General features: G+C 43.1%; 1 protein-coding gene across 1 annotated transcript in view; it reads left to right on the top strand.

Moving 5' to 3' along the window:
- The window catches only part of MEIS1 (Meis homeobox 1), a 136,262-nt gene that overhangs the window by 48,137 nt on the left and 63,493 nt on the right, over positions 1 to 24,632 (top strand). Inside the window, exon 8 of the mRNA XM_065402245.1 lies at positions 22,748 to 22,893. Within this exon, the coding sequence (XP_065258317.1) occupies positions 22,748 to 22,893 (146 nt within the window). The remainder of the gene's footprint in view (positions 1 to 22,747; positions 22,894 to 24,632) is intronic.

Genomic DNA, 24,632 nt, shown 5'->3' with positions numbered 1-24,632 from the left:
CTCTAAATAAAACATCGTTCATATTCAATTGCATTTCAGCATGCTAACATGCACTCAAAGACTCATTTTCTGTATTGTGTTTTGTGGTCAGATGTGTAGACATCTCAGCTGACTGTGAACACACCTAACTTACTATTACACGGAGTGTATGACATGTGGAGACATTCTAGAGTTCTCTTTTAGCTTTTTTGTAACTTCTATGCAGATTTTTAAAGTTTCTGTCCTCTCTGTGTTAAGATGAGTGAGTTCACTTTGTATTCTGTCTGGAAAAACATCTTCAGATCGTGAACAATGAGCCTACTGCGTATTTCATAAGAATTAAATTCAAGGTGTACCTCTTTGTGCAGTTGTGAATGTAAAATGTGAGGTTGGTACTAGGTTTCTACTGCTAAGTACTATAGTTGTCTAGCCACAAAACAGGCACAGGATGTCAGACACAGCAGTGCAAGCTTTCATTCAGTGTCTTGTCTCTGATCCTGAGGAACATCTCTAGCAGGAAAACCCCTGGAATGAAGCTGAATGAGGCAATCTCAGTGACATTCCTCTAAAGTTGTTCTATCAGAGTGGGCAGGGTTCCTCTTACCCCATACCCCTGGAGTAGGCTGGGGATCTGGCCCAAAAATTCCCCTGGGATCTACAGAAAGCTAGGGCCTCCTTCATAGATGTCCTTTACCTCATCCCCAGCTGTAGGTCCTCAGTGTCCCTCTCTAGAACCCTCTTCCCTAGCTGAGCTGTATTATCTATACCAGTGGTCCCCAACCTTTTTGTGGCCAGTAGCACATTCATGTTTTCAGAAGAGTGTGGCGGGCGCCAACAATTTTTCAAGGCTTATTTTGTATTTGTACATTAAATAATACAAAAAACATCATATTTAATATTACATAATATATGAATCAAGAGACAAGCCGGAGAGAAGCCGCGAGGACAGAGAACACCGGTGCCCGCAGCCCCGGAGTACTCTGTCCCCAGCAGGCGTGGGGCACCGGCTTCTCTCCCTTGCTGGGCACTAGGCGGGCCCCACGCTTGCCAGGGACTGAGAACACCGCACCTGCAGCCCCGGAGTTCTCTGACCCCGGCAGGCGCGGGGCCATGGCTTCTCTCCGGCTTAAGCCACAGCCCTGCGCCTGCTAGGGACCGAGAACACCGGTGCCTGCAGCCCCGGAGTTCTCTGACCCCGGCAGGCGCGGGGCCATGGCTTCTCTCCGGCTTAAGCCACAGCCCTGCACCTGCTAGGGACCGAGAACACCGGTGCCTGCAGCCCTGGAGTTCTCTGACCCCGGCAGGCGCGGGGCCATGGCTTCTCTCCGGCTTAAGCCACAGCCCTGCGCCTGCTAGGGACCGAGAACACCGGTGCCTGCAGCCCTGGAGTTCTCTGTCCCCGGCAGGCGCGGGGCCGCATCTTCTCTCCCCTGCTGGGCACTAGGTGGGCCCCGCGCCTGCCGGGAACAGAGAACATCACACCCGCAGCCTGAGTTCTCGGCTTCTCTCCCCTGCTGGGCACTAGGCGGGCGCACATAAATGCCCTGGTGGGCGCCATGGCACCCGCAGGCACCGCGTTGGGGACCACTGATCTATACTCTAGCATCAACTAAGGGCTGGTGGTAGGCTGATGCATGTTCTCCTGGTCTCCCCACTGCCTGCTCCCTCCATTCATAAGAACCCACCATGCACACACACAGCCTTCTAGGGATGGTTAAGGGTAGATTCCCTTTCCTCAATTTCACTGGAGAGAGATGCTGTTTCTGTTTCCAGACCTATTCAGTTCTTGCTTTCTCTACTCAGACTGCTGACAAGGGTGCACCCATTATGAGTTTGGTTGGTGTGGCAAACTTATTTCACAGAGGCCACTAAATAGCATTACAGTGGATTTGAACCACTGACCTATCGATGAAAAGCCCTATTTTTCTCCTTCTCATTCCACTGGGCATTTTAACTCTGAGTCATGAATAGAGCTGGTCAACAAGTTTAAAAATATATAAATTTTACTGTGCAAAGAGCTAACCACATTCAACACTTCTATGATTCATGGGATTGTGTTATCAGTGAGTATTCAGACAATCACCAGGTACTACCAGTGGGTAGTGCAAAGGGACTGCTCTGATTCACACTTGTAGCGGGACACTGCTCTGTCAATCCAGGCAAGTGCTTTCATGTCAGTTGCCAGAAAACTCTTTTACTGGTGCCAGTCCGCACCTCTGGGACAGTGGATAAGGATTCTGCTGCTCTAAATAACTTAAGAGTCATGTGGCATTAGAATAATAATTGATTTTAATATCCACTTAACTGCACATGGTAGTGAAAAAAAGCACTGGGTTTCAGCAGACCCCCTTTGGCATGATCTCAGGTGGTAACATACTCAGTGGAACTCTGAGTGCAAAGCTTTACATCAGCGGAACAAATAGATGTGTGGACCAGATCCGAGAGCATGATACTCTGTCTAGAACTTCTTAAAGCTGCCCTTTCCAAATTAACCCTTAAGTGGTTGTCTCACATGCTGTAGGCCTGATTCTAATTTTGTTTACCCCAGTGTGATTCCATTGGCTTCAGTGGAGTTACTCCTCATTTATATACAGATGTAAGACCAGAATCCGGCTTTGTATTTTCACAGATGAGGATAATTGATACTTATCTGCATTCTTCCCACCTGCAAAATATATAATTACAGTTATCAACAGTACTCAAATCAGGTATTGCAGCTAAAACCACCAAATCTTACAGGTCACTCCATAATCCTAGTTTGTTGAAGTGACACCTAACAATAAATAGAAATGAATATGGAACATCTTAGACATTAATGAAGAGTGTGGGGTTTCCTTGACTCCAATCAGGGCCGGCTCCAGGCACCAGCTGAGCAAGTAGGTGCTTGGGGCGGCCAAGGGGAAGGGACGGCACATCGGGCTGTTCGGTGGCAATTCGGCAGAGGGTCTCTGTCCCTCTCGGAGTGGAGGACCTGCCGCCGAATTGCCGCCGAAGAAGAAAGCGGCGCGGTGGAGCTGCCGCCGATCGCGTTCAAGGCTTTTTTTTTTTTCCCCCCCCCGCCACTTGGGGCGGCAAAAACCCTGGAGCTGGCCCTGACCCCAATACATATGTTCTGTTTGTGGAGATGGGAGAGGGGGAAAGCCAGAAAATGAATGTGCGATACTGAAGAAAAGCCTGTTTGTTCCTGATACATTGGATAAATTGTTCAAGAGCAGTTCATTCATGTGATAATACAACCCCTCTGTTACTGCCAAGGTGAGGGAGAATCTATGGTGATCTGAAGAATAAGTGCACCAGGTTGCTCAAGTTAAAGCTGCCTAGGAGCAGATTTAACAGGCACACCACTTTTTTTTTTTTTTTTAGATTTAGTAAAGCAAACACTTTCTGCACAAGGGAGGGGGCAGTAAACTTGCTCATTTGAAACAAGACTTCCCCATTTTCTTCTTTCCGTTGTCCTTTCCATTTTGAAGATGCAGATTCCTCCTCCCATGCCCTTTCTTTCCACTCCTTTTTCTGAAGTTTCTGCTATTCCCAACAATTTCTATGAAGGGATCCATCCTTCCCACAATTTTGAACACCAAAGCATCACAGAACCCTTTTTATTCATATCATACATAAATCCAGGATTATGGAGAGTTATTTGTGTTCAGGTAGCACTCGCTGACCTTCACGTGCACAATGATACAGTCCCTGCTCCGAAGAGCTCATAGTCTAAAACGAGCAACCTGTGAAGGTTGGGGGAAGGGAGATTAATCATACAATCCTAATATGTCATTTCTTTGGTAAGTAAATAACCAATAATCCCCAGGTGTCCCTCAACCTAGACAATATAAATTGACTGACTCCTGCAGTGCTTGGCAGAAGTGGGTCTAATGGAGGGATAGTGATGTTATAGGCCCTGTCCAGGATACAAAAGGAGGCATGGAGCTGGTTGAGAGTGAAGCGCAGACAAACTGGTTGAAACTGGCATTGTTGACACAATGGAGGTGACAATAGAATATAAGTAGGAAGGGCTTTTGAAGGTAGAGACAAGAAGCTTGAATTTTATTTGGTGGAAAAAGGGAGTCCATGAAAGGATTCAAAGAATAAGGACTCACTAGAAATGTAAGGGCCTGATTTTTTCCCCCCAGTGTGCATGCAGTTGTGCACACCTCATTTCCCCATGGAGCTGCTGCCTTTGCATTCACAAATCAGTATTTGTGGATGGCCAATTAGATGCATAGCTGACAGTTTGCGTGTTACCCTGTTAATTGTGCACACAGTTGAGATGTGCATTTTTTCACATGCATGTGTATGGACAGTTTAAAAAACAAGGTTATATATTTAATTTTTAGAACAGTACTGCAAAGACATACAAAATCCTAAAGTATCCAGTAAGCCGTATGTAGTCCCTCCATAAAGAAGCTGTAGGACCTAATTCAAAGCCAGTGTGAGTTTCTCAGGCCCATAGTGAAATAAGCAAGCTTCAGAAGTAACCAATCAACAAGCATTTGTGGAATATTCACAGAGAACCATCAATAGTCCAGCCCCCCCCAAGGAAGAAGGCATAGGAAAAGCTTCCTTCATGTCACCTAGATGAGACTGGGGAAGAGCAACGCCTCTAGTGATAACTCCTTTCTACGTGCATGGGATTGCTTCAACCACACAATGTGAAAAGCAAAACTGCTTTTGAAGCCAAACTCTGCCTGGCAAGAATAAATTGTGACTAATGGCTATGATTTTTGGTCCTCCAAATATAGAGGATTCCTTTAATTATTTTGATTACTAATATATATTTTATTAAATATGAACCAAACCACTGACAGCACATGCTTCTTTCTTACAAAAGCAGTATTATAAGAGAGAGAGAACACAGCAAGCTTTATGCACTCAACAGGAAAAGGAAGGAAGCTCTTATAGTTAAGGCACTGGGTTGGGACTCTGGACTTATGAGTTCAATTCCCACCTCTGATACAGACATCTGTGTGACTTTGCACAAGATACTTAATTGCTATGCGACTCATTGCCCATCAGTAAAATGGGGAAAAGAATACTCCCACTCTGCCTTTGTGCATAGCAGAAAGAAGCCCTGACCTTATAAGTGCTGCGAGGTGCAACTGTAACGTAAACAATAACGAAAACTGGGACCCAACAGCCTTTCCCTCTTTTCTCCTCGCTGTTTGTCAATTCAGTAGAACCCCTGGCAGCTAATGATGGAGAGAGTGGGGGAAAAAAATAAAGGGGATAAAAATAGAGAACATAGAATAAAATCTCTCTGTGCAGATGACATTTTAGCTGAAATTCCCAAAGCCTTCATTATTGGCCTAACGCTGCTGTCACCTACATTGTGTATTTTGGATCCTTCAAGACCATTGCAGAGCTGTTGGGGAGAAAAATATAGACTAATCACTATCTGCAGTGTAAGATAACATGCACAGAACCAGAAGCAATGATGCTAGTTGGTAGGAAACCAAAAAGATACTGAATGCATTTAATTTGAATTTGAGGGGACCCGGTAGCTAGTAGATGTGAAATATTTTATTTTTTTAAAGTCCTTCCAACATGCCTCTGAGGGACCATGCTGAAGGAACCAGTCCTTGGCCTCTGCTGAGACTGGCAAACAAGGGTCCTTTTTAGTGCTAAATGTGACTCCTGTCCACTAACAATGGGCCAAGATCACCTACCCATTTCTATTATTTCCCTGAACAGCCATTAGATGGTAAGAATTTTCAGAGTGCACTATGTGTGCTGGATTCAAACCAGCACTAGAATTGTGCGAGTAACTGATTTTTTTTTTTTTTTTGGTTCGCTGGCTGTACCAAAACATTGAAAAATAAATTTTGTTTTAAGTTGACTGAAAACAAAAGCTTTTTCAAATATTTCAGTGAACCAAAACATTTTTTTTTAAAAAAAGTTGCAATAAAACAAAACATTTTGCTTGACCAGAAATGAAACAATTTGCTTAGTTTTCAAGTAGTTTTAAAGGCTTATTAATAAAATTGAAGTACATTTCAAAACAAAAAGTTGTTTCAGATAAAATTGATACATTTCATTTAAAATATGTCAAAATGAAATGTTTCCATTTTTTGGATTTTTCTTTTCCCCCAACCAGAACAAATTGGGAAATTTGACACGAATTTGTAAAATGTTTTGATCTACCCAAATCTTCATCTTTTGGTGTAAAGAATTCTGGCCAAAAACTGGCTGCAATCAGCAACCTAGCGGTGAAAGGTTTTGTCATCAATTTTGACATCCTGGTGCCAGATGACCCCTCTTCATTGGCATTTCAGGGGGCAGTAAATGAGGTTAATCTTGCAGCATTTTCTCAGAAGCATCTGCTCTGGAGGGAGGAGTTTAGGGTATGAGCGCCAAGTAGTCTTAGGCTGAAGCCCCCATGAATCCAGAAGGTTCTTGCATAAGAGGACTTCCAGACTTGCAGAAGGAGCAGTCATCTTGCCTGGAGCCTCTGTGCGGCTCTCCTTGCCCCACTCCTTCACTAAGATATCTCCCACAGGAGCTATGCTTCCTTGGTTCCATAGCAGTCATTCATAGGACATTGGAGGTGTTAATACTGCTTTGTGTGTGAATCAGGGAGCCCAGCAGGGGATAGTGCTGTGGAGAGCCCCAGTGGAAAAGGTAACACCCTCTTCTTTCCACATGGGATAAGGATGTGTTACCTTTGTGCAGGGAATCAATTGGCCTCTTCCCTTGCTCCCAATTTTTTGTTTTGGTTTAGGAGCACTTCAGACAACACTTTGTGAAGCTCCCTCTTATGTGTGGTGCAGAATGGAAGTCACCAGAAATTGTTATAGTAAAGTTGTCGTTCCATTAGCACTCACATTGCCTTGTATATTTACTATTGGAAGACGCATATCTAGGTGGCTTTCACTGTAATTGTAAGGACTGGTTCTCTGTGCAAAATAATCAGTCTCACAATATCCCATGTTCAAGGTTTTGTTTTTTCCCTCATTGCAACCTTTTAAATCACTTCCTGATGAGAACAGAGTTGCCTTTTGTGTTGGACAGAGACAGTCAGGTGGATGGAAATTTGGTACAAGCCTGCTGTAGTCAATCTCTTTATCTCCTTTTGGCTTCTGTACCTCCCTCCCTACAAGCAGCCTCCCTCTATTTATTGTAATGGGACCCTTGTCTAGGAACAAAACCACTATTTTTTTGCAGTGTAGGGAGTGTGGAACAGCATAAAGAAGAACTCAGTTTGTTGTACCTGTCTAAACCCTTCCGTTCCCCCAGACATCCCCAAGAGATTCCTATGCAGAGGGCTCCTCTTGGATTAAAGTATGCTTTTCCTCAACTGGTTATTTTGTGTGTGCATGTGATGAGCAATATAACATTAATCTTTCTTCCAAGAGCTAACCATCCTTTCTTTAAAGCATGCCCAAGCTTCTCTGGTAGAGGGAGTGAGAGGAAAAGTTTGTGGTCCACTCTGACTGCGATTTACCAGCAATAGAACTGTTTCGGTTATAAGTGTTTGTTTTGTAACCTTGCTTATAAAAATGGAAAGAGTTTCTGTTCAGCTTTTTGTCTTATTTGGAAGGGATCTGAGCACAAGATATAAGTACTTCTGACTCTTTAGTTCAGAGGCCTCGAACTCTCTCTTTGACACTGTTTTTACTCTGCAGCCTTGAACAAGTCACTTAAGTTCCAGTGCTGTCACTTTAACTCATGTGTTGCAAACAATCCAACTGGGTAAGGGTCATACGCTCAGGCCCTTAATTTTTCTTAATCAGTTTCCATATCTGTGAAATGGGGGTACTAAAATAACAACAACTAGCTATCGTATGTGAGAAGGCTGTGATGAAAATTAGTTAGCCTTTCTGTGGTGTTTTTTCAAAAATTGGCTAAGTGTTATCATTTAATTCTTTTTTGTTGCATTTCTTATTCTTGTAAATGTTTACCATAATTTTAAAGGCAGGCATCTTTCCTGAAATACTAGATTGAGAGGTAGATGTTTGAGTTTATAGTTTGCCTAAGCAAGTGGTAGTGGGCAAAAGGAACTTTGTCTAAGGGTTTCGGGGAGGATGAGAGGCTTGCAGAGGCAACAACTACAACTGAGGCTCTGTAATTGTCAAAAGAGAAAAAGCTGTGTGAGTTTGCTTTTGTATTTCCCTTTATCAGCAGCATGGTCTGACAAGTGTGCCTGGGCCAATTGTATGTGTAGTAACACATGAAGAGTGATGGTTATCATCTGTTTTCTTTTATTCAGTTTTATTTTTCATTATCAGATTTCATTGATGGATGAGGGAAAATAAAAACCAAGATGCTGTATTCTGAAATAAACAAACCACAAAAAAGGGGGCCAGATACTATTGCACATTAGTGAGATTGTAGCATGCCTCCAGGCAAAACTGTGGGCTCAACAATGAGCCTGCCTTCTGGCTGGCAAACAGCAGATCCTCAGCGTGTGCTGCCTGATGAGACAAAGAAGGGTTATCCAAAGTACCTGCCCTCCAGGGCCAGAGGACCTGTTAGTCTCCACTGACTTATGGCAGTCATCTCTAGAGGTGGTCAAAAATCAGGATTTCCATCCAGTGAGACATTCTGATATTTCATCATTTGTTTTCATCTTCAATCAGGGACAACAAGTTGAAATGCCAAAATATTTCATGTAGCAGAAAGATCTGCCACTTTCTATTGAAATGAAATGTTTCAGCGTTCCCGAATTTTGGCTCAGTTTGACATGAATCTGTGTCTCACTGAGCTGCCATGGTGCCTCATGGGAGTTGTAGTTCAGTTGCCTCATGCCACAATTCTCCTTTAAATCTCCCATAGTGCCCTGCAGCAATGCAGCCAGAGGGGAGGACCACGTGGCAGCTCAGGCAAACACAGATTAATGCTGAGCTGACCCCAAACAAAACATTTTAGTTAATTTGACAAACCCAAATGTTTTGATTTGCTGTCAAACCAAAATGAAATATTTTTGTTTTTGATTTTTTTTCCCTACCGAAAATCAAACTTTTGTTGCAAAATTGAAATTTTACTGTTGCATTTTTTGTCATAAACAGTTTTGACAGAAAATTCCTGAGCATCTCTGGTTATCTCCCTCTCAGACTGGAGGAAGCAGTGCAAAATTATTTGCTTCCTATCTCTTTTGGCAGGGTGCAGGACAAAGGCAGCCTTGCTGAGGGAAAGTGGCCTATGGTAACACTTGGTTGGGAGAAATTACTCCCACAAATAAAGTGGCCAATAGGCTATAACTGGGATGCTCTCCTCTTTGCTTTGGGCCTCCTGCATCCATTTAGGTTCAGCCACAAGTCAGGTGTCCTACAAACTGTGTAAAATGCACAGATAGGCCCTTCCACCTACTGGGCCCAATCGTCAGCTGGTGTGGAGTCATGTTGATTTACACTAGCGGAGATTCTGGACCATTTTTATTAGCTACGTACATTTCGGCAGACTGTTATGGTAGTGTGATTCTGAAGACGTGCTCCTTTGCTGCTTCATATGCTCCCAGTTTGTAACCTGTGTGTAAGCACAAGTCAAATCAAAATTCAGGCCAAAATACTTTTTTGTCTAGTTAGATAGTCTATTTCCTTCTTGTTGACAACATAATAGGCCGGCTTCTCAGCTAATGTGCCAAAAGGCTTTTTAAAAGTAACATATCTGAACAAAGTGTGTAACTTTTTTCATATTGAATCCATTTTTTCTCAACAAGTGTTATGACATTTATTCTAGATTTTTCTAAGATCTTTTGACTCTTCTTGGTTAAAACAGCATATTTTTCTTGTTTAACCAGGTACTTTTCTTTCTATGCAGTATTTATTCTTACAACTTCCCAAAGTAAGCTTCTGGTTTTTGGCAGGAGAAAGTTGTTGGCTTCCCATTAAATTAATTGCTTTCCTTTTAATATTTAATACAGAGTATAGATACATAACTCTAAAAATATCTTGCAACTTGTCCATAATACTGGACTTTCCTGGACTCCATTAAGAAGTTGTACTACATTTTGCAGATTTTTTTCCTTGGTGTTTAGCTATAAAAACTGCTGAATGGATGAAAATGAGTAAAATCTGTGTTTCTTCCCTATTCATTAATGCTGTTTTTACTCTTTGTGTAGACAGCTAATTTGCTGGTTGTTTGCCTGAGGGGAATTCAAGTAAAAAAGGAGGATCAAGTTACTAGAAAAAGGTGCTTCTGTCTCTAAAGAACAAAGTACAATGATTCAAGAAGAAAAAACTTTGAAAATTTGTCAAATGCCAGAGTGTAATTTATACCTGGCCAGGTTACACCATATACGAATATTTGTGTAGGATATTTTTGCAACTGTTTCCTTTAGTAACTTGTAAATATGGATACTATCCGTGACTGGCAATCCCCTGCTGTTTGTGTCATGGTCTGAATCCTTGCATGAAAAATGTAATGCACCTCTTTAAGATATGCCTGCAAACCCAAACATACTGTGTTTGTGCATTGCTATTGCTCATTTTCAACCTTTTTTGTTCCTCATTACCTCTTTTCATTAAACATGTTAACAAGCCTGTTCCTTAATTACCGGTAATTTGTCCCTCATTGCAAAAATGGATGCTCTAAATTCACCCCGACCCCAAACATCCATTGTTGTAAGTCTTTTGGGGCTGGATCCAAAGCCCAGTGTAGTCCATGTGATTCTTCCTATTTATTTCAGCAGGCATTGAATCATGCACGTGCATCAGAAATAACTATTTGTGAAATTTAAGTAACAGGAAATGTTATTTACGATAAAGAAATCCCACACCCACTTTAACCTTTCTACACTACTGTTTTTCTTGTCTTCCCTGTTTTCACTTCTAGTCCCACATTTGGGTGTTGGCAAGTTGAGAGAGTGTCACAATGGGGGAATGTTACTTATTTTTAAAAAAACATAAATGTGGTTGTTGTGAAAGCTGCCAGATTGACAGGCCTGTCACGTGAAACCTTCTGTTTAAGCACAGAACAGGTACAGCTTGGATGATGGCTGTGCAAGCATCATGCCAACGTGTGTCAACCTTCTTCTGGAGTGGGTGGGTGCTTCAGTCTTCATATCCATTCACTCCTCAGATTTTAGTGCCAGTTAGGGGGGGAACATCTGTCCACTAGAATTAGACCAGTAACCCATTTCTCAGAGGCCTCTGAAAAACTCTCATTTAGAAATGACTTTTGGTCACTACTTTCCTGGTTCACATTTGAATGGGCGGTCCACATATTCTATATTCCCCAGCTCCAGTCAATCCAAGTACAGTAGCAGTAAGGGTCTGATAGAGTAATTCCTTCTGTCCCAGTCTAGACTTACAGCATGTTCAGGCCTGCTCCTTCTCAAAGGTGAGAGTCTCTGGCTCTCATTGAGTTCATTGGAAAATGCTATCCATCTTACAGGAAAATCTCAGTATTTAGTATGATTGGGCCCTTTTATAGTGCAGGTGTGAAAGCAGCAAATTGGTGGCTAGCATACAATACATATCTTACATATTTTAGTAAGGGGCATCTGAGTGAATAGTGAAAATATCATGAGAGGTGCTTGTAATTAACTCTTCTTATGTAAGTTTGAAGAAAGTTGTTTTGATGCTATTTAAAATCTCTCTGGAACATTATACTAGCTTAAATTATTCATTAATAAACAAGTCTTTCCAGTGCAATCCGATACAAAAACATCGTTTTGATGTCTACTGAACTTCCCAGAATGCCTTTTACTGTGAACTTGTCTTGATTATATGGACATCAGTTTTGACTGTGGAAAAAGATTCCAGTATACCTAAGATCAGGAATGGTTACCAAAAGGCTTATGTTCTTGTTTGGGATGCAAGAGGAAAAGACCAACAGAGCTGTGAATAAATGGTTAAAAGTTAAGTATTCTACTTAGGGTATGTCTACACTACAGGATTAATTCGAATTTATATAATTCGAATTTAGGAAACCGATTTTATAAATTCGAATGTATTCGGCCACACTAGGCACCATTAATTCGGTGGTGTGCGTCCAAGCTACCATAGTAGCATCGATTTCCAGAGCGTTGCATTGTGGGTAGCTTTTACATAGCTATCCCATAGTTCCCGCAGTCTCCACCCCCCTTGGAATTCTGGGTTGAGACCCCAGTGCATGATGGGGCAAAAAACATTGTCGCAGGTAGTTCTGGGTACAGCCTCCCCCTCCCTCCCTGAAAGCAACGGCAGACAACCATTTCGCGCCTTTTTTCCTGAGTGAACTCTGCAGACTCCATTCTGCATCAAGCATGGATCCCGTTGTGCTCCAGAACGCAGTCTTGAACATTATAAACACCTCGCGCTTTCTCGTGGAGTTTATGCTTACACAGGACCAGAAACAAGAGGCGAGGAGGAGGAGGAGGCGGCGATTGCAGCGCAGCGACCAGCGTGATGAGGACATGGACACGGACACAGAATTCTCTGAGACCGCGGGCCCCGGTGCTTTGGAGATTATGATGTTAATGGGCCAGGTTATAGGCTTTGAACGCCGATTCTGGGCCCGGGAAACAAGCACAGACTGGTGGGACCGCATAGTGTTGCAGGTGTGGGACGATTCCCAGTGGCTGAGAAACTTTCGCATGCGTAAGGGCACTTTCATGGAACTTTGTGACTTGCTTTCCCCTGCCCTGAAGCGCCAGAATACCAAGATGAGAGCAGCCCTCACAGTTGAGAAGCGAGTGGCGATAGCCCTGTGGAAGCTTGCAACGCCAGACAGCTACCGGTCAGTCGGGAATCAATTTGGAGTGGGCAAATCTACTGTGGGGGCTGCTGTGATGCAAGTAGCCAAAGCAATCACGGAGGTGCTGCTACGAAAGGTAGTGACTCTGGGAAATGTGCAGGTCATAGTGGATGGCTTTGCTGCAATGGGATTCCCTAACTGTGGTGGGGCAATAGATGGAACCCATATTCCTATCTTGGCACCGGAGCACCAGGGTACCCAGTACATAAACCGCAAGGGGTACTTCTCAATGGTGCTGCAAGCACTTGTGGATCACAAGGGACGTTTCACCAACATCCATGTGGGCTGGCCGGGAAGGGTTCATGACGCTCGCGTCTTCAGGAACACCAATCTGTTTAAACGGCTGCAGCAAGGGACTTACTTTCCGGACCAGAAAATAACCGTGGGGGATGTTGAAATGCCAATTGTTATTCTTGGGGACCCAGCCTACCCCTTAATGCCATGGCTCATGAAGCCATACACAGGCAGCCTGGACAGGAGTCAGGAGTTGTTCAACTACAGGCTGAGCAAGTGCAGAATGGTGGTAGAATGTGCATTTGGCCGTTTAAAAGGTCGCTGGCGATCCTTATTGACTCGCTCAGACCTCAGCCAAACCAATATCCCCATTGTTATTACTGCTTGCTGTGTGCTTCACAATCTCTGTGAGAGCAAGGGGGAGACCTTTATGGCAGGGTGGGAGGCTGAGGCAAATCGCCTGGCTGCTGATTACTCGCAGCCAGACACCAGGGCGATTAGAAGAGCACACGATGAAGCGCTGCGCATTAGGGAAGCTTTGAAAACCAGTTTCATGACTGGCCAGGCTACAGTGTGAAATTTATGTTTGTTTATCCTTCCTGAAAACCCGCCCCCTTTATTGACTCATTCTCTGTAAGGAACCCACCCTCCCCCTTCCCCCAGCTTGCTTTCAAAGGAAATAAAGTCACCATTGTTTAAAAATCATTTATTCTTTATGAATTGATTATAAAAAGAGGGAGAGAACCTGAGTGGGGTTTGGGAGGAGGATCAGCGGGAAGGAAAAGCCCAGTAAAAAAAGGTTAAGAAAATGGCAGCCTTTTGCTTGGGCTGTCCACTGGGGTGGAATGGGAGGGTGTACGGAGCCTCCCCCCCCCCCGTGTTCTTACACATCTGGGTGTGGAGGCTATGGAAAATGGTGAGGAGGTAGGGGGGTTATACAGGGGCTGTAGCGGCACAGAACCTGAGTGGGGTTTGGGAGGAGGATCTGCGGGAAGGAAAAGCCCAGTAAAAAAAGGTTAAAAAAATGGCAGCCTTTTGCTTGGGCTGTCCACTGGGGTGGAATGGGAGGGTGTACGGAGCCTCCCCCCCCGTGTTCTTACACGTCTGGGTGTGGAGGCTATGGAACATGGTGAGGAGGTAGGGGGGTTATACAGGGGCTGTAGCGGCACTCGGTTCTCCAGCAGCCGTTCCTGAAGCTCCACCAGACGCCGGAGCATGTCTGTTTGCTCACGCAGCAGCCCCAGCGTTGCTTCCCGACTCCTCTGATCTTCCTGCCGCCACCTCTCATCTCGAGCGTCTCTCCTCTCCTCACGTTGGTCCCTCCTGTCCTCACGTTGGTCCCTCATGTCCTCACGTTGGTCCCTCCTGTCCTCACGGTCACTGGCTTCTTTCCTATACTTGCAAACCGTCTCCTTCCACTCATTCAGATGAGCTCTTTCATTCCTGGTGGATTGCATGATTTCGGAAAACATCTCTTCTCTCGTTTTTTTTTTACGACGCCTTATCTGGGATAGCCTTCGGGAAGGAGGAGGGAGGCTTGAAACATTTGCACCTGCTGGAGGGAGTGAAAAAAGGAGAGAATTTTTTTAAAAGATACATTTTTCAGAACAATGCTTATACTCTTTCACGGTGTATACTATTCACATTACATAGCACATGTGATTTCTGTGCAAGGTCGCATTTTGCCTCTTAATATTGAGTGCCTGTGGCTTTGCTGCTAGAGATCACAGACGCAGGTCGGGGAAACAGAATTCACCTTGCATGCTGCCATGGTAAGCCACTGTCTTTAGGCTTCTGCGCCCTGCTTTCCCACATACCAAGCAAAGCCCGTTGTGCTGCAGTTTTCCTGTTAGCTTGTTTTCTGCTGCTGAAGGTTAACACCCCCCCCCATCCAATTCTCTGGGATGAGTGCTTTATCCCTCCCCCCACCGCCTGGCTGGTATCAGGGAAGATCCCTGCAGGAACCAAACTAACAAACCCCCCCCACCCGCCATGAATTCTCTGGGATGAGTGCTTTATCCCTCCCCCCACCGCGTGGCTGGTATCAGGGAAGATCCCTGCAGGAACCAAACTAACACCCCCCCCCCCACCCGCCATGAATTCTCTGGGATGAGTGCTTTATCCCTCCCCCCACCGCGTGGCTGGTATCAGGGAAGATCCCTGCAGGAACCAAACTAACACCCCCCCCCCCCCACCCGCCATGAATTCTCTGGGATGAGTGCTTTATCCCTCCCCCCACCGCGTGGCTGGTATCAGGGAAGATCCCTGCAGGAACCAAACTAACACCCCCCCCCCCCCACCCGCCATGAATTCTCTGGGATGAGTGCTTTATCCCTCCCCCCACCGCGTGGCTGGTATCAGGGAAGATCCCTGCAGGAACCAAACTAACACCCCCCCCCCCCACCCGCCATGAATTCTCTGGGATGAGAGCTTTATCCCTCCCCCCACCGCCTGGCTGGTATCAGGGAAGATCCCTGCAGGAACCAAACTAACACCCCCCCCCCCACCCGCCATGAATTCTCTGGGATGAGTGCTTTATCCCTCCCCCCACCGCCTGGCTGGTATCAGGGAAGATCCCTGCTAGCAAAACGCGAAAAGCTCTGGGCCAATCCTCCCCCCCCCCCTTGCACTTGGCTAAATGCAGGGAAGGATTTCTTTTCAGCCACAGGCAAACAGCCCAGTAGGAACGGCCACCTCAGTCCCCTTAATTAAATTCCCTTATTTCAACCAGGTTACCCTAAGCGATATCACTCTCCTGAGGATTACACAGCAAGATAAAGAACGGATGTTGCTTGAATGCCAGCAAACACCGGGACCATACGCTGCCAGGCTCTGTCAGGCAATGATACCAGATTACTTGCTACTAGCATGGCGTGGTCAAGTGTCCTACCATGGAGGACGGAATAAGGCTGCACTGCCCAGAAACCTTGTGGCAAGGCTTTTGGAGTACCTCCAGGAGAGCTTCATGGAGATGTCCCTGGAGGATTTCCGCTCCATCCCCAGACATGTTAACAGACTTTTCCAGTAGCTGTACTGGCTGCGAATGCATCCCAAGTGCTCAGGGCAAATTAATCATTAAAAATGCTTGCTTTTAAACCATGTTTTATATTTTAAAAGGTAAACTCACCTGAGGTCCCTTCCATGGGGTCATGGTCTTGGGTGCTGGCTTGGGAGGCTTGGGAGGGTACTTCAGTCAGGGTGAGAAACAGTTCCTGGCTGTTGGGGAGAACGGAGAGCTGGGTGCTCTCTGCCAGCTCGTCCTCCTCCTCCTCCTCCTCTTCCCCTTCCGCGGAATCATCAGGTGTCCCTGATGAGATTATCCCCAGCTCGGAATCCACAGTCAGAGGTGGGGTAGTGGTGGCGGCCCCCCCTAGAAATGCATTTAGCTCAGCGTAGAAGCGGCATGTCCGCGGCTCTGACCCGGAGCGACCGTTTGCCTCCTTTGCTTTTTGATAGGCTTGTCTGAGCTCCTTGACTTTCACGCGGCACTGATCTGTGTCCCTATTGTGGCCTCTCTCCATCATGCCCTTGGAAATTTTTTCATAAGTTTTGGCATTTCGTCTTTTCGAACGCAGTTCAGCTAGCACTGAATCCTCTCCCCATATAGAGATCAAATCCAGTACCTCCTGTACGGTCCATGCTGGTGCTCTTTTTCGATTATCAGCCTGCATGGTTACCTGTGCTGATGAGCTCTCTGTGGTCACCTGTGCTCTCCACGCTGTGCAAACAGGAAATGAAATTCAAATGTTCCCGGGGCTTTTCCTGTCCACCTGGCCAGTGCATGCGAGTTCAGATTGCTGGCCAGAGCGGTCACAATGGTGCACTGTGGGATAGCTCCTGGAGGCCAATAACATCGAATTGCGGCCACACTAACGCTAATTCGAATTGACAAATTCGATTTTGGCGCTACTCCGCTCGTCGGGGTGGAGTACAGAAATCGAATTAAAGGGCCCTTTAATTCGAATTAAATGGCTTCGTTGTGTGGACGGTTCCAGAGTTAATTCGAATTAAAGCCACTAAATCCGAATTAAAGGTGTAGTGTAGACCAGGCCTTAGAGAATTTGAAGTGTCTCATAATAAAAATAGTCAGAAGTAAAGGGGAACACATACCTGAATGTTCTTTTTTAATTTTTACTGTGTATTGAGTTTAAAAAGACAACATTATCGACAGGACTATGAATGAAGAGAAGCTGTGTGTTTATTGTTTCACTGGAACGGAGAACAATGTCACTCTAATACAAAATCCAATATAGTCTCTGGCCAGAGCAGATATTTTTATTGTATTAGATTATTAAGCACAAAAATGTGCAACCCCTAAATTACTCCAAGAGATAGAAACAGCCATTAATGTGAAAGATTTGAAAAAACAAAAAGTTAAATTTAGGGAGCTCTCCTTATTTTAAAGGACATTGGCGTAGTCCCATGTTAATGGTGTCTTCCAGTTCAGGGTGCACTTAAAAGTTGCTGAGAGTATTTTCCAGTGCTATTGGGTACATTTCTTTCACATTTCTTCAGTGAACTCCTTAAAGTGGTGGATTTAGATTCTTATCTAAAAGTGGATTGTAAAAGCTGGACCCTGGAATGTAGATTCCATCCTGCAGTTTGGTTGTGCAAGTTCCAGTGCTGTCTAATTTTTCAGACTTGTAGCAAAGCTATTTCCCCCCCCAGCAATTTTAAACTAATTTAACCAGTATAATCCCCCTGAATAACACCTCCTTTAAAATGTTCAAAATGTTCAGCTCTTGAGCAAAGATTGGAATTTAGCCTTTTAAGAAAAAGAAGTGTTCTTGTAATGGAAAAAAATATTAATATTTTTAAAGCAAATTTGATCATATGACTGTTACCTAGAGTGAAATAGCAACTTACTGCATAAGATTGTGTATTGTGAAAATATTTTCGGGGAGCAGTGTATTTCTCTGTTTGTCTTAGAAGCTATAGTTAACTTTTAAGACAATTAATGAGGTTTCCATAGCCTAAAAAAACGTTGGCTAGAAAATTAACTCCTTTTCCAAGTGTATTTAGAAAAAAATGTATAGAATGAGCCATATTTTTCTGGCCTTGTTCATGCAAATAATCCACTAACGTGAGTAATGCAAGCAGGATTTGGCCCGCTATGTGTAAGTATATGAATTTGTATGAAGTATAAATTATGGCCAACATTTCTCAACATAGGTACTTGAAGTTAAATTCCTAATCTCTGAATTGGACCCGTTGTGCAAAGACTTAGTCACATGCTTAACTTTACGCCTATGAGTAGTTCCACTGAACTCAACAGGACTACTCTGATGTATAAAGTCATTCATGTGCAAATGTTTGTGGGATTGGGATCTTAGACACCTAAGGAGAAGTTGTCCTGATTTTTTCCAAGGTGCTGAGCATCTGCAGCTCCTATTCAAATGAATTGGAGCAAGGGGTATTCAGTATGTTTGCAGATTTGGGTCATTTTTATTTAGAGCCTAAATATGGATTTAGGAGCTTAATTTCAGGCTTCTATGTTTGAAAATTTGTCCTAGGCCTAGTATATTTAATGAAAAGTTATACTTTCTATCTTTTAATATTGCAATAGGATCTTTTTTTGGCTCATTGTAAAACTAGGAAAAATTGTTTAGACTTGTCATATGATTTTTGTGGCTGCAGCACGTCATTATTATGAATGAATGCAAGCACATATATAAAGTACCTATTTTGCCAACAAATGTGTATAACTGATCACCCATAAACACCAGGAATAATTGCATGCTATGGGATTGTTACAAACTTTGTTGCCTTTTTGCTGCTTCTGTCTACAAATTTTGGGGTGTGGAGGAAGGGGAAAGAAGGGAAGTTGTAGGAGGAGAATGTGTCTGGGGGCGTGGGGGGAGGTTGACCTGAATGAGAGGAACCCCTGCTGACATGGCCAGTCTGACCCATTGAATGGTCTGAATACAATAAATGCTGCTTTATCCTTTCTTGAAAGGAACAAGATAGCACAGCCTAAATGCCTGGGTGTGCTTAAATAGGGAACTCTGGGATGTTTGAGTTGAGTGTGTTTGAAATCTGAGCTCTCTGACAGCCTGGGAGCTGCCACAGGTCACCTGCCTTACTCCATGGGGATAGGCCCAGGTCTCACAAGAAATTGTCCATGGACGAATTGTAGTACAAATTCCTTTCTTTGTTGGTTGGCCTCTTTCACTAGACCATGGCCTATAAAATTTTGTAAAAACAATTCTTAAATATTATTTGAAAGGGCAAATGGCCATGCTGAAAGGTTTGACAGTTTGACATATAGTGTATGGTTTTGATAGCTTGGAAACTGAAATGTGGAGCCAAGACTCTCCTTATGCTTGTTATAGGCTCTGTGTTTTTTAAATAGTGTCTAGTTGCTGTGCAGAGTTCCTTTGCTCCTAGCAATTTGACAGGCAATGAGTCTGCTTCAGTGATCTTAAATCCTTTTAGACTAATTTGTGAGAGAGCAGAAAAACAGCTAGCACCTTTTGGATTCAATGTTCAAAAATAGAGAATCAGGTATTGCCAATTAAACTGCCATTTCAAACAATTATATCAAGACAGATTACTTTAAATTCTTCTGATAATGTCATGCAATGCCTAAAGAGAAAGCAACTGGGAGTTTCTCTGCAGACAAAAGGATTTGAGTGGACCAAACTCATCAGTGACTGAGGCAGAGGTAGTCTGAACCAGATTTCTGCATTAAAATGTTGCATATGTGCAACACGAATGCAAGCAGTGTGCATACTCTTCCCCGAATAGCCAAAGGCCATTTTAAAGAGCTTCTGGCCCCTCAGTCACTGGCCTACTAGTTAATTGCCACACGGGCTTCGTGACACATGGGCAGATAATATGACATTTTCAGTTTCTGTCACTAGCAAACGCCACAACGTTGCTTGCACTAGTTGCTAAGAAGCTGTCAGAAACCATTAGCAGTTGGCTAAAGTTGCCCTATGGCATTTCCTCATGGCATCAGCAAAACGAGCATAAATCACCCAGTGGAGCCTACTGCTATACTAATGAGGCTGTAAGCTTGTTTATGGACTAGCATCATTTTTATGATTATTTCCACCTTTTCAGTTTGCCTTCATTTGGCGCTAGGAGAAGTCAACTTCAGGAATGAAGTCACTGCTGACATTTTACAAATGTGGTTCGTAGCTGCTACCATGTGGTTGGTCAATGGTTCTTCAAGTTTGGTTAGTGATGTTAAAAGAAAAAAGAAAAAAAAAAGGGGAAAGAAATTCTCTGGAGACCTCATAGAGGTGACTATATCAAATTGCAGAGTGAATAGAAATGTTAAAAAACACAATTGACCATTTAGACTTTCCTCTGAGGTTTAGTCTTTACAGGATCAATTTTCAATTTAGAAAAGTGGAAGAGGTTAAACAATTTATTTAAAATATATGAAAGTATTTGCTTTTAGAATAGTTTGTTGCTTTATTATCCACTTCCCCCTTTCACCTTCCCTAACTTGTGTCGGACAGGACTAGAGTTTATTGTTTTAGGCTTTTCTGAACATGCACCAGTATTTATACTGGATTGAAAGCATTTGCTTCCAATGAAAATCTTGTCTTAGATTACAACCCAGCAGTGTAATTTCCCTCCCAGATGGGAGTAAAGTAGCTGTATTTGCCTAAAAACAGTAGGAAGAACAAACTGTGCATTAAGCCAAGGCTGTTTTTGGCTGGAGCTAATGATGTAACAGAAACCTTTTATTTGGGATAGGTCACTGCCAGGGATTGAAGGAGGTGATCTGGCTCTCGCTTGAAAGGTTTTTCCATTGTATCTACATAAGTCTTCACTTAAAAAATTCTGTTCCTAATGCTTCTGCTTTCATACAGCAGAAATAAACAGGAAAGGTTCTGGGGAGTGTTATACATGGAATGCAGAAAGCTTTTCCTCTCCTAATGGAGTATATAATTCAGGTGCCCTGAAGGCATGCTTTCAGGAATTCTTTTGCCTGAGGTAATGGGAAGCTCAGGCTGCTTTAAGGCCTTGATTATCTATTGATGCACAAAGCTGGAAAAAAGTCATCTCCGTTGGATTATAGTACATATTTCCATAAATTATCAATGAATTCTCTTCTAGTCAGGCACTAGGCATTGCCTACTAAATTAATCTGAAGGGGGTTAGAAATGGATAGAAAGTATATTTTAAAAATAGTGGTAAAACAATCATAGGGAGGTGGTGAAAGACAGTGTCATTAGGTTAGAAGCTTTTCATTTTTAATCAATGAACATGTAATATTTTTCTTTTCCTTGCTCTTGTCTTACAGATAGAAAGTGGATTAGCCCATGGAAATTTTAAATGCTGTTGAGTTGTTTCCTTTGCTCATGTTTCTTTTATGAATTATTATTTTATATGGTGAATTGCTTCTCTGTATAAAAGCCTTTTTTTTTCTTTTTCTTTCTTTCTTTCTTTCTTTCTTTCTTTCTTTCTTTCTTTCTTTCTTTCTTTCTTTCTTTCTTTCTTTTTTTTAACCTATTGAGCTTTCAAAGAATTTATCAGCCAAAGATATCTGGACTCTTCATGAGGACCTTGTTTTATAAATATGAATATTCAAGTCTAGTCTTGCATTAAATACACACAATCAGTCATAAGGACAGCTACAAATTCACTACAGTCAGTAGTAAAATATATAAAAATGTAAAATACTAAAAATATAAAACGTTGTCACTTTTTTTAGTTAAACTCTACATAATGTATGACAATTTTGACAGTCCAAAACCCATCTTTTGTTTTTTATTCCTAACAGAACAGAGTTTAAACTCTTGATTCAGCTCAGTTCAGTTTATTTTCTTGATCATTCTTGCCTCGGGGTGTAGAGAATACTTGCCTAATTGCATCACAACTCTGCACTTATCATAAAAGTACTATCCTTGGAAGCCATGATACATCATTCAATCCGCATGCAGGGGATGAAGAGAATAAATCACTATATGGATTTGTTTATGAACTACTTTTTGGAGTTTAAACAAAAATGGTGCACTGATTGACCAGGCACTCAAAACCATTGTTTTTCTCTGCACAGTAGGCCGCTATTTCACCACCGACAAAAGCCACTGCTATCCAGTTTTATACTCCCGTAGATGAGCTGCTAATTTGGCGAGTTTAAGGCCCTCTCTATGTTAAGGAAATTTGTGCTGGATCAATGTAATTACATTGATGCAAACACCTAATGTAGATGTGGTGCACCAGCACAAGGCAGGGCTTACATACTTCATTGGTATAAGTGTAGTTAACCCAGCATGAATTTCTTTGGGCCGGGATTTTTAACAGCATCTCAGGAGATTAGGTGCCCAAGTCCCAGTGAAAGTGAATGTGAGTCGGGCATCTAGATGCTTTGAAAATTCCAGTCTTAATATAGATAGAGCCTCAATCTTACTATTGTCTCTTTGAACTTGGGTAGAGGACCAAATGGTGCAAGAGATTTGCCAGCAAGCTGACTCTTAATTTGAACTTTGCATCTCAGAGTGGAACATGACATCTGGGCTGCTGCATGTTAAGGTGACATAACATCATCAATACATTATAAGCCACAATTTGAGTCAAACACCATTTGCCTGATCTGTAAACACAGAGAGATTTCTGTGAAGGTAATGAAGAGACTCCCCCTCCTCCAGCTTGGCAAGCAGGGTGCTTAATTCACTTTTTTTGTTGCTGTGCTGAATGAAATGAGAGAAATGGCTATCTCATTCTTGTAGTTGTTCAGAATAAACCAGAATTTGGCTGAGAGGGGTTATTTTCTCCCCCTCCCCAGGAATTACAGCACAAAAGAATTTATATCCCATTTAAATATTCATATACCCCAAAGTCAGGCTTTGACTGAAGTATCTAAAGATAGCATAAGTCAAAATTTGATTCACTATATTTACAGGTGACGGCTTGGACAACAGTGTAGCTTCCCCCAGCACAGGTGATGATGATGATCCAGATAAGGACAAAAAGCGACATAAAAAGCGTGGCATCTTTCCCAAAGTAGCCACAAATATCATGAGGGCATGGCTGTTCCAGCATCTAACAGTAAGTGAACTCTAGATCACATTTGTGAAATGAACATGGAAAATGTCATGGTCGTGGTGGTAGTAGACAAAAATATTTAATAACCTGTTACTGACAGGCAGTTCAGGGTGCTTTTCCAATTGTGTCTTTACATCATTTGCTAGATGCCATGAGAGAGAGTATTTATAGCATATCTTTGTTTTTGTTGCTTTTAGCTCTTTGGTTTGAGTGCAGTTGTTAACAGGAGGTCATCGGAAAGTGTGATAGATCTTACAGTAATAACATTAGACCAATCCTGCCCTTGTTCACATGGCTGCAGCTCCTGTTGACTTCAGTGTGAATTGCTGCTTTGTAGAGGAGAACAGAGTTTGGCCCATTGTTCTGTGTTCTGGAGAACCTCAGAGAATCAATTAGGGGGAAAAACCCAAAGCTTTTATTCAGATATGTGTCAGAGATCAGAGAATTCCTATCAGAGAGAGGTCGGAGTGTATCTGCTGTAATGGAAGAGCATCATTTTTAATTTGTTTGAGACTTTCTCAGTCCCAGAGTGTAAGTTATCACTGTATTTAATATCACAAAGCGGGGGGGGGAGATGTACAGTTATTTGTTGCCACAGCAACTATATTTATTTCTGTGATTAGAAATAAAAACTCTAGGAAGGTGCATTGGGTTGAGCTTTAGGCTGCTGCTTTCATTAATGATGTACAGTGTCTGTCAAGCCTTCAGTTGTTACCTGGCAGTCAGACATTTCTAGTGCCATCCCTTTTTGGAGTCAAATTATGGCTTCCATATGGTGAAGCATCACCATGTGTTCATTCACGTGCAATTTAGGCCCACAGACTGAAATCCTCCAACGGACCCTTTGAGTAATGGAAGAATGAGGCCCAAACGAGGTATATGATATTAAAGTACATCCCCACTTCTGATCTCACACTGCATCAATGATCCACTCTCTTCCCTGCCTGTCTTTGGGTTAGGGGTAAAATAAGCCAATCAACTCACTCAACCACAATGGGTTTCTGCCAAATTAGTAAATATCAATTAATGTTTCCTCTTGTCATCCCTACTTCCTTCCCTGTGCCAAATAACTAGAGACTGGATGTCTGACAAAACTGTATCAGGCAGGGAATTCTTCCCTCCTTACACCATCCTGGACTGCTATAAATGAACCTTCATGCCTGATCACGCTTGCTCAAGCCCAGATAGGTCCTTAGACACCTCCCAGTTGATCTCCCTTACTGGCACAGTCCACACCAACTGGTATAGTGGCACCATGCTATCCCTGTATCAAGAGCATCTTAGAGCACTCCAAGGTAGTGTTTCAGAAGGTTGAAGTTATGTTACAAATGAAAAGGGAATGCTTAACCCCCATTACAAGGCTGTCTTCTCACCAGATATACAATGAGAATCTGGCAGGCTCTAATGCCACTCAGTGACATACAAGGTTGCAGGCAACTGACACCGAAGTATTCTGCAAATAGCCAATGGATACACTCAATCTTGGCCCTTAAGTCTAGTGACATTCTGATCCTCATACCAGCCTGACATCTCTGCACCAGCTGGCTGATGCAATGGCTGCCAATTTCTTTCCTACACTCCAAGATTGGAGAGAGACACTGTGGCAACTCTGCAGTTACAATGGAAACAATTACAACGCACAACCAAGTGCAATAATCAAACTCAGACCAGCCCCTACACTTCCTGCTTGAACTGTCTTATATCTGAGGTGCTCTAAGAAATATTTATTATTTATATTATCA

The sequence above is a fragment of the Emys orbicularis genome, chromosome 3 (genome assembly GCF_028017835.1).
Source record: "Emys orbicularis isolate rEmyOrb1 chromosome 3, rEmyOrb1.hap1, whole genome shotgun sequence".
Taxonomy (NCBI): Eukaryota; Metazoa; Chordata; order Testudines; family Emydidae; genus Emys; species Emys orbicularis.
The sequence above is the reverse complement of the archived record's forward strand: the minus strand, read 5'-3'. Positions and strand labels throughout refer to the sequence as shown.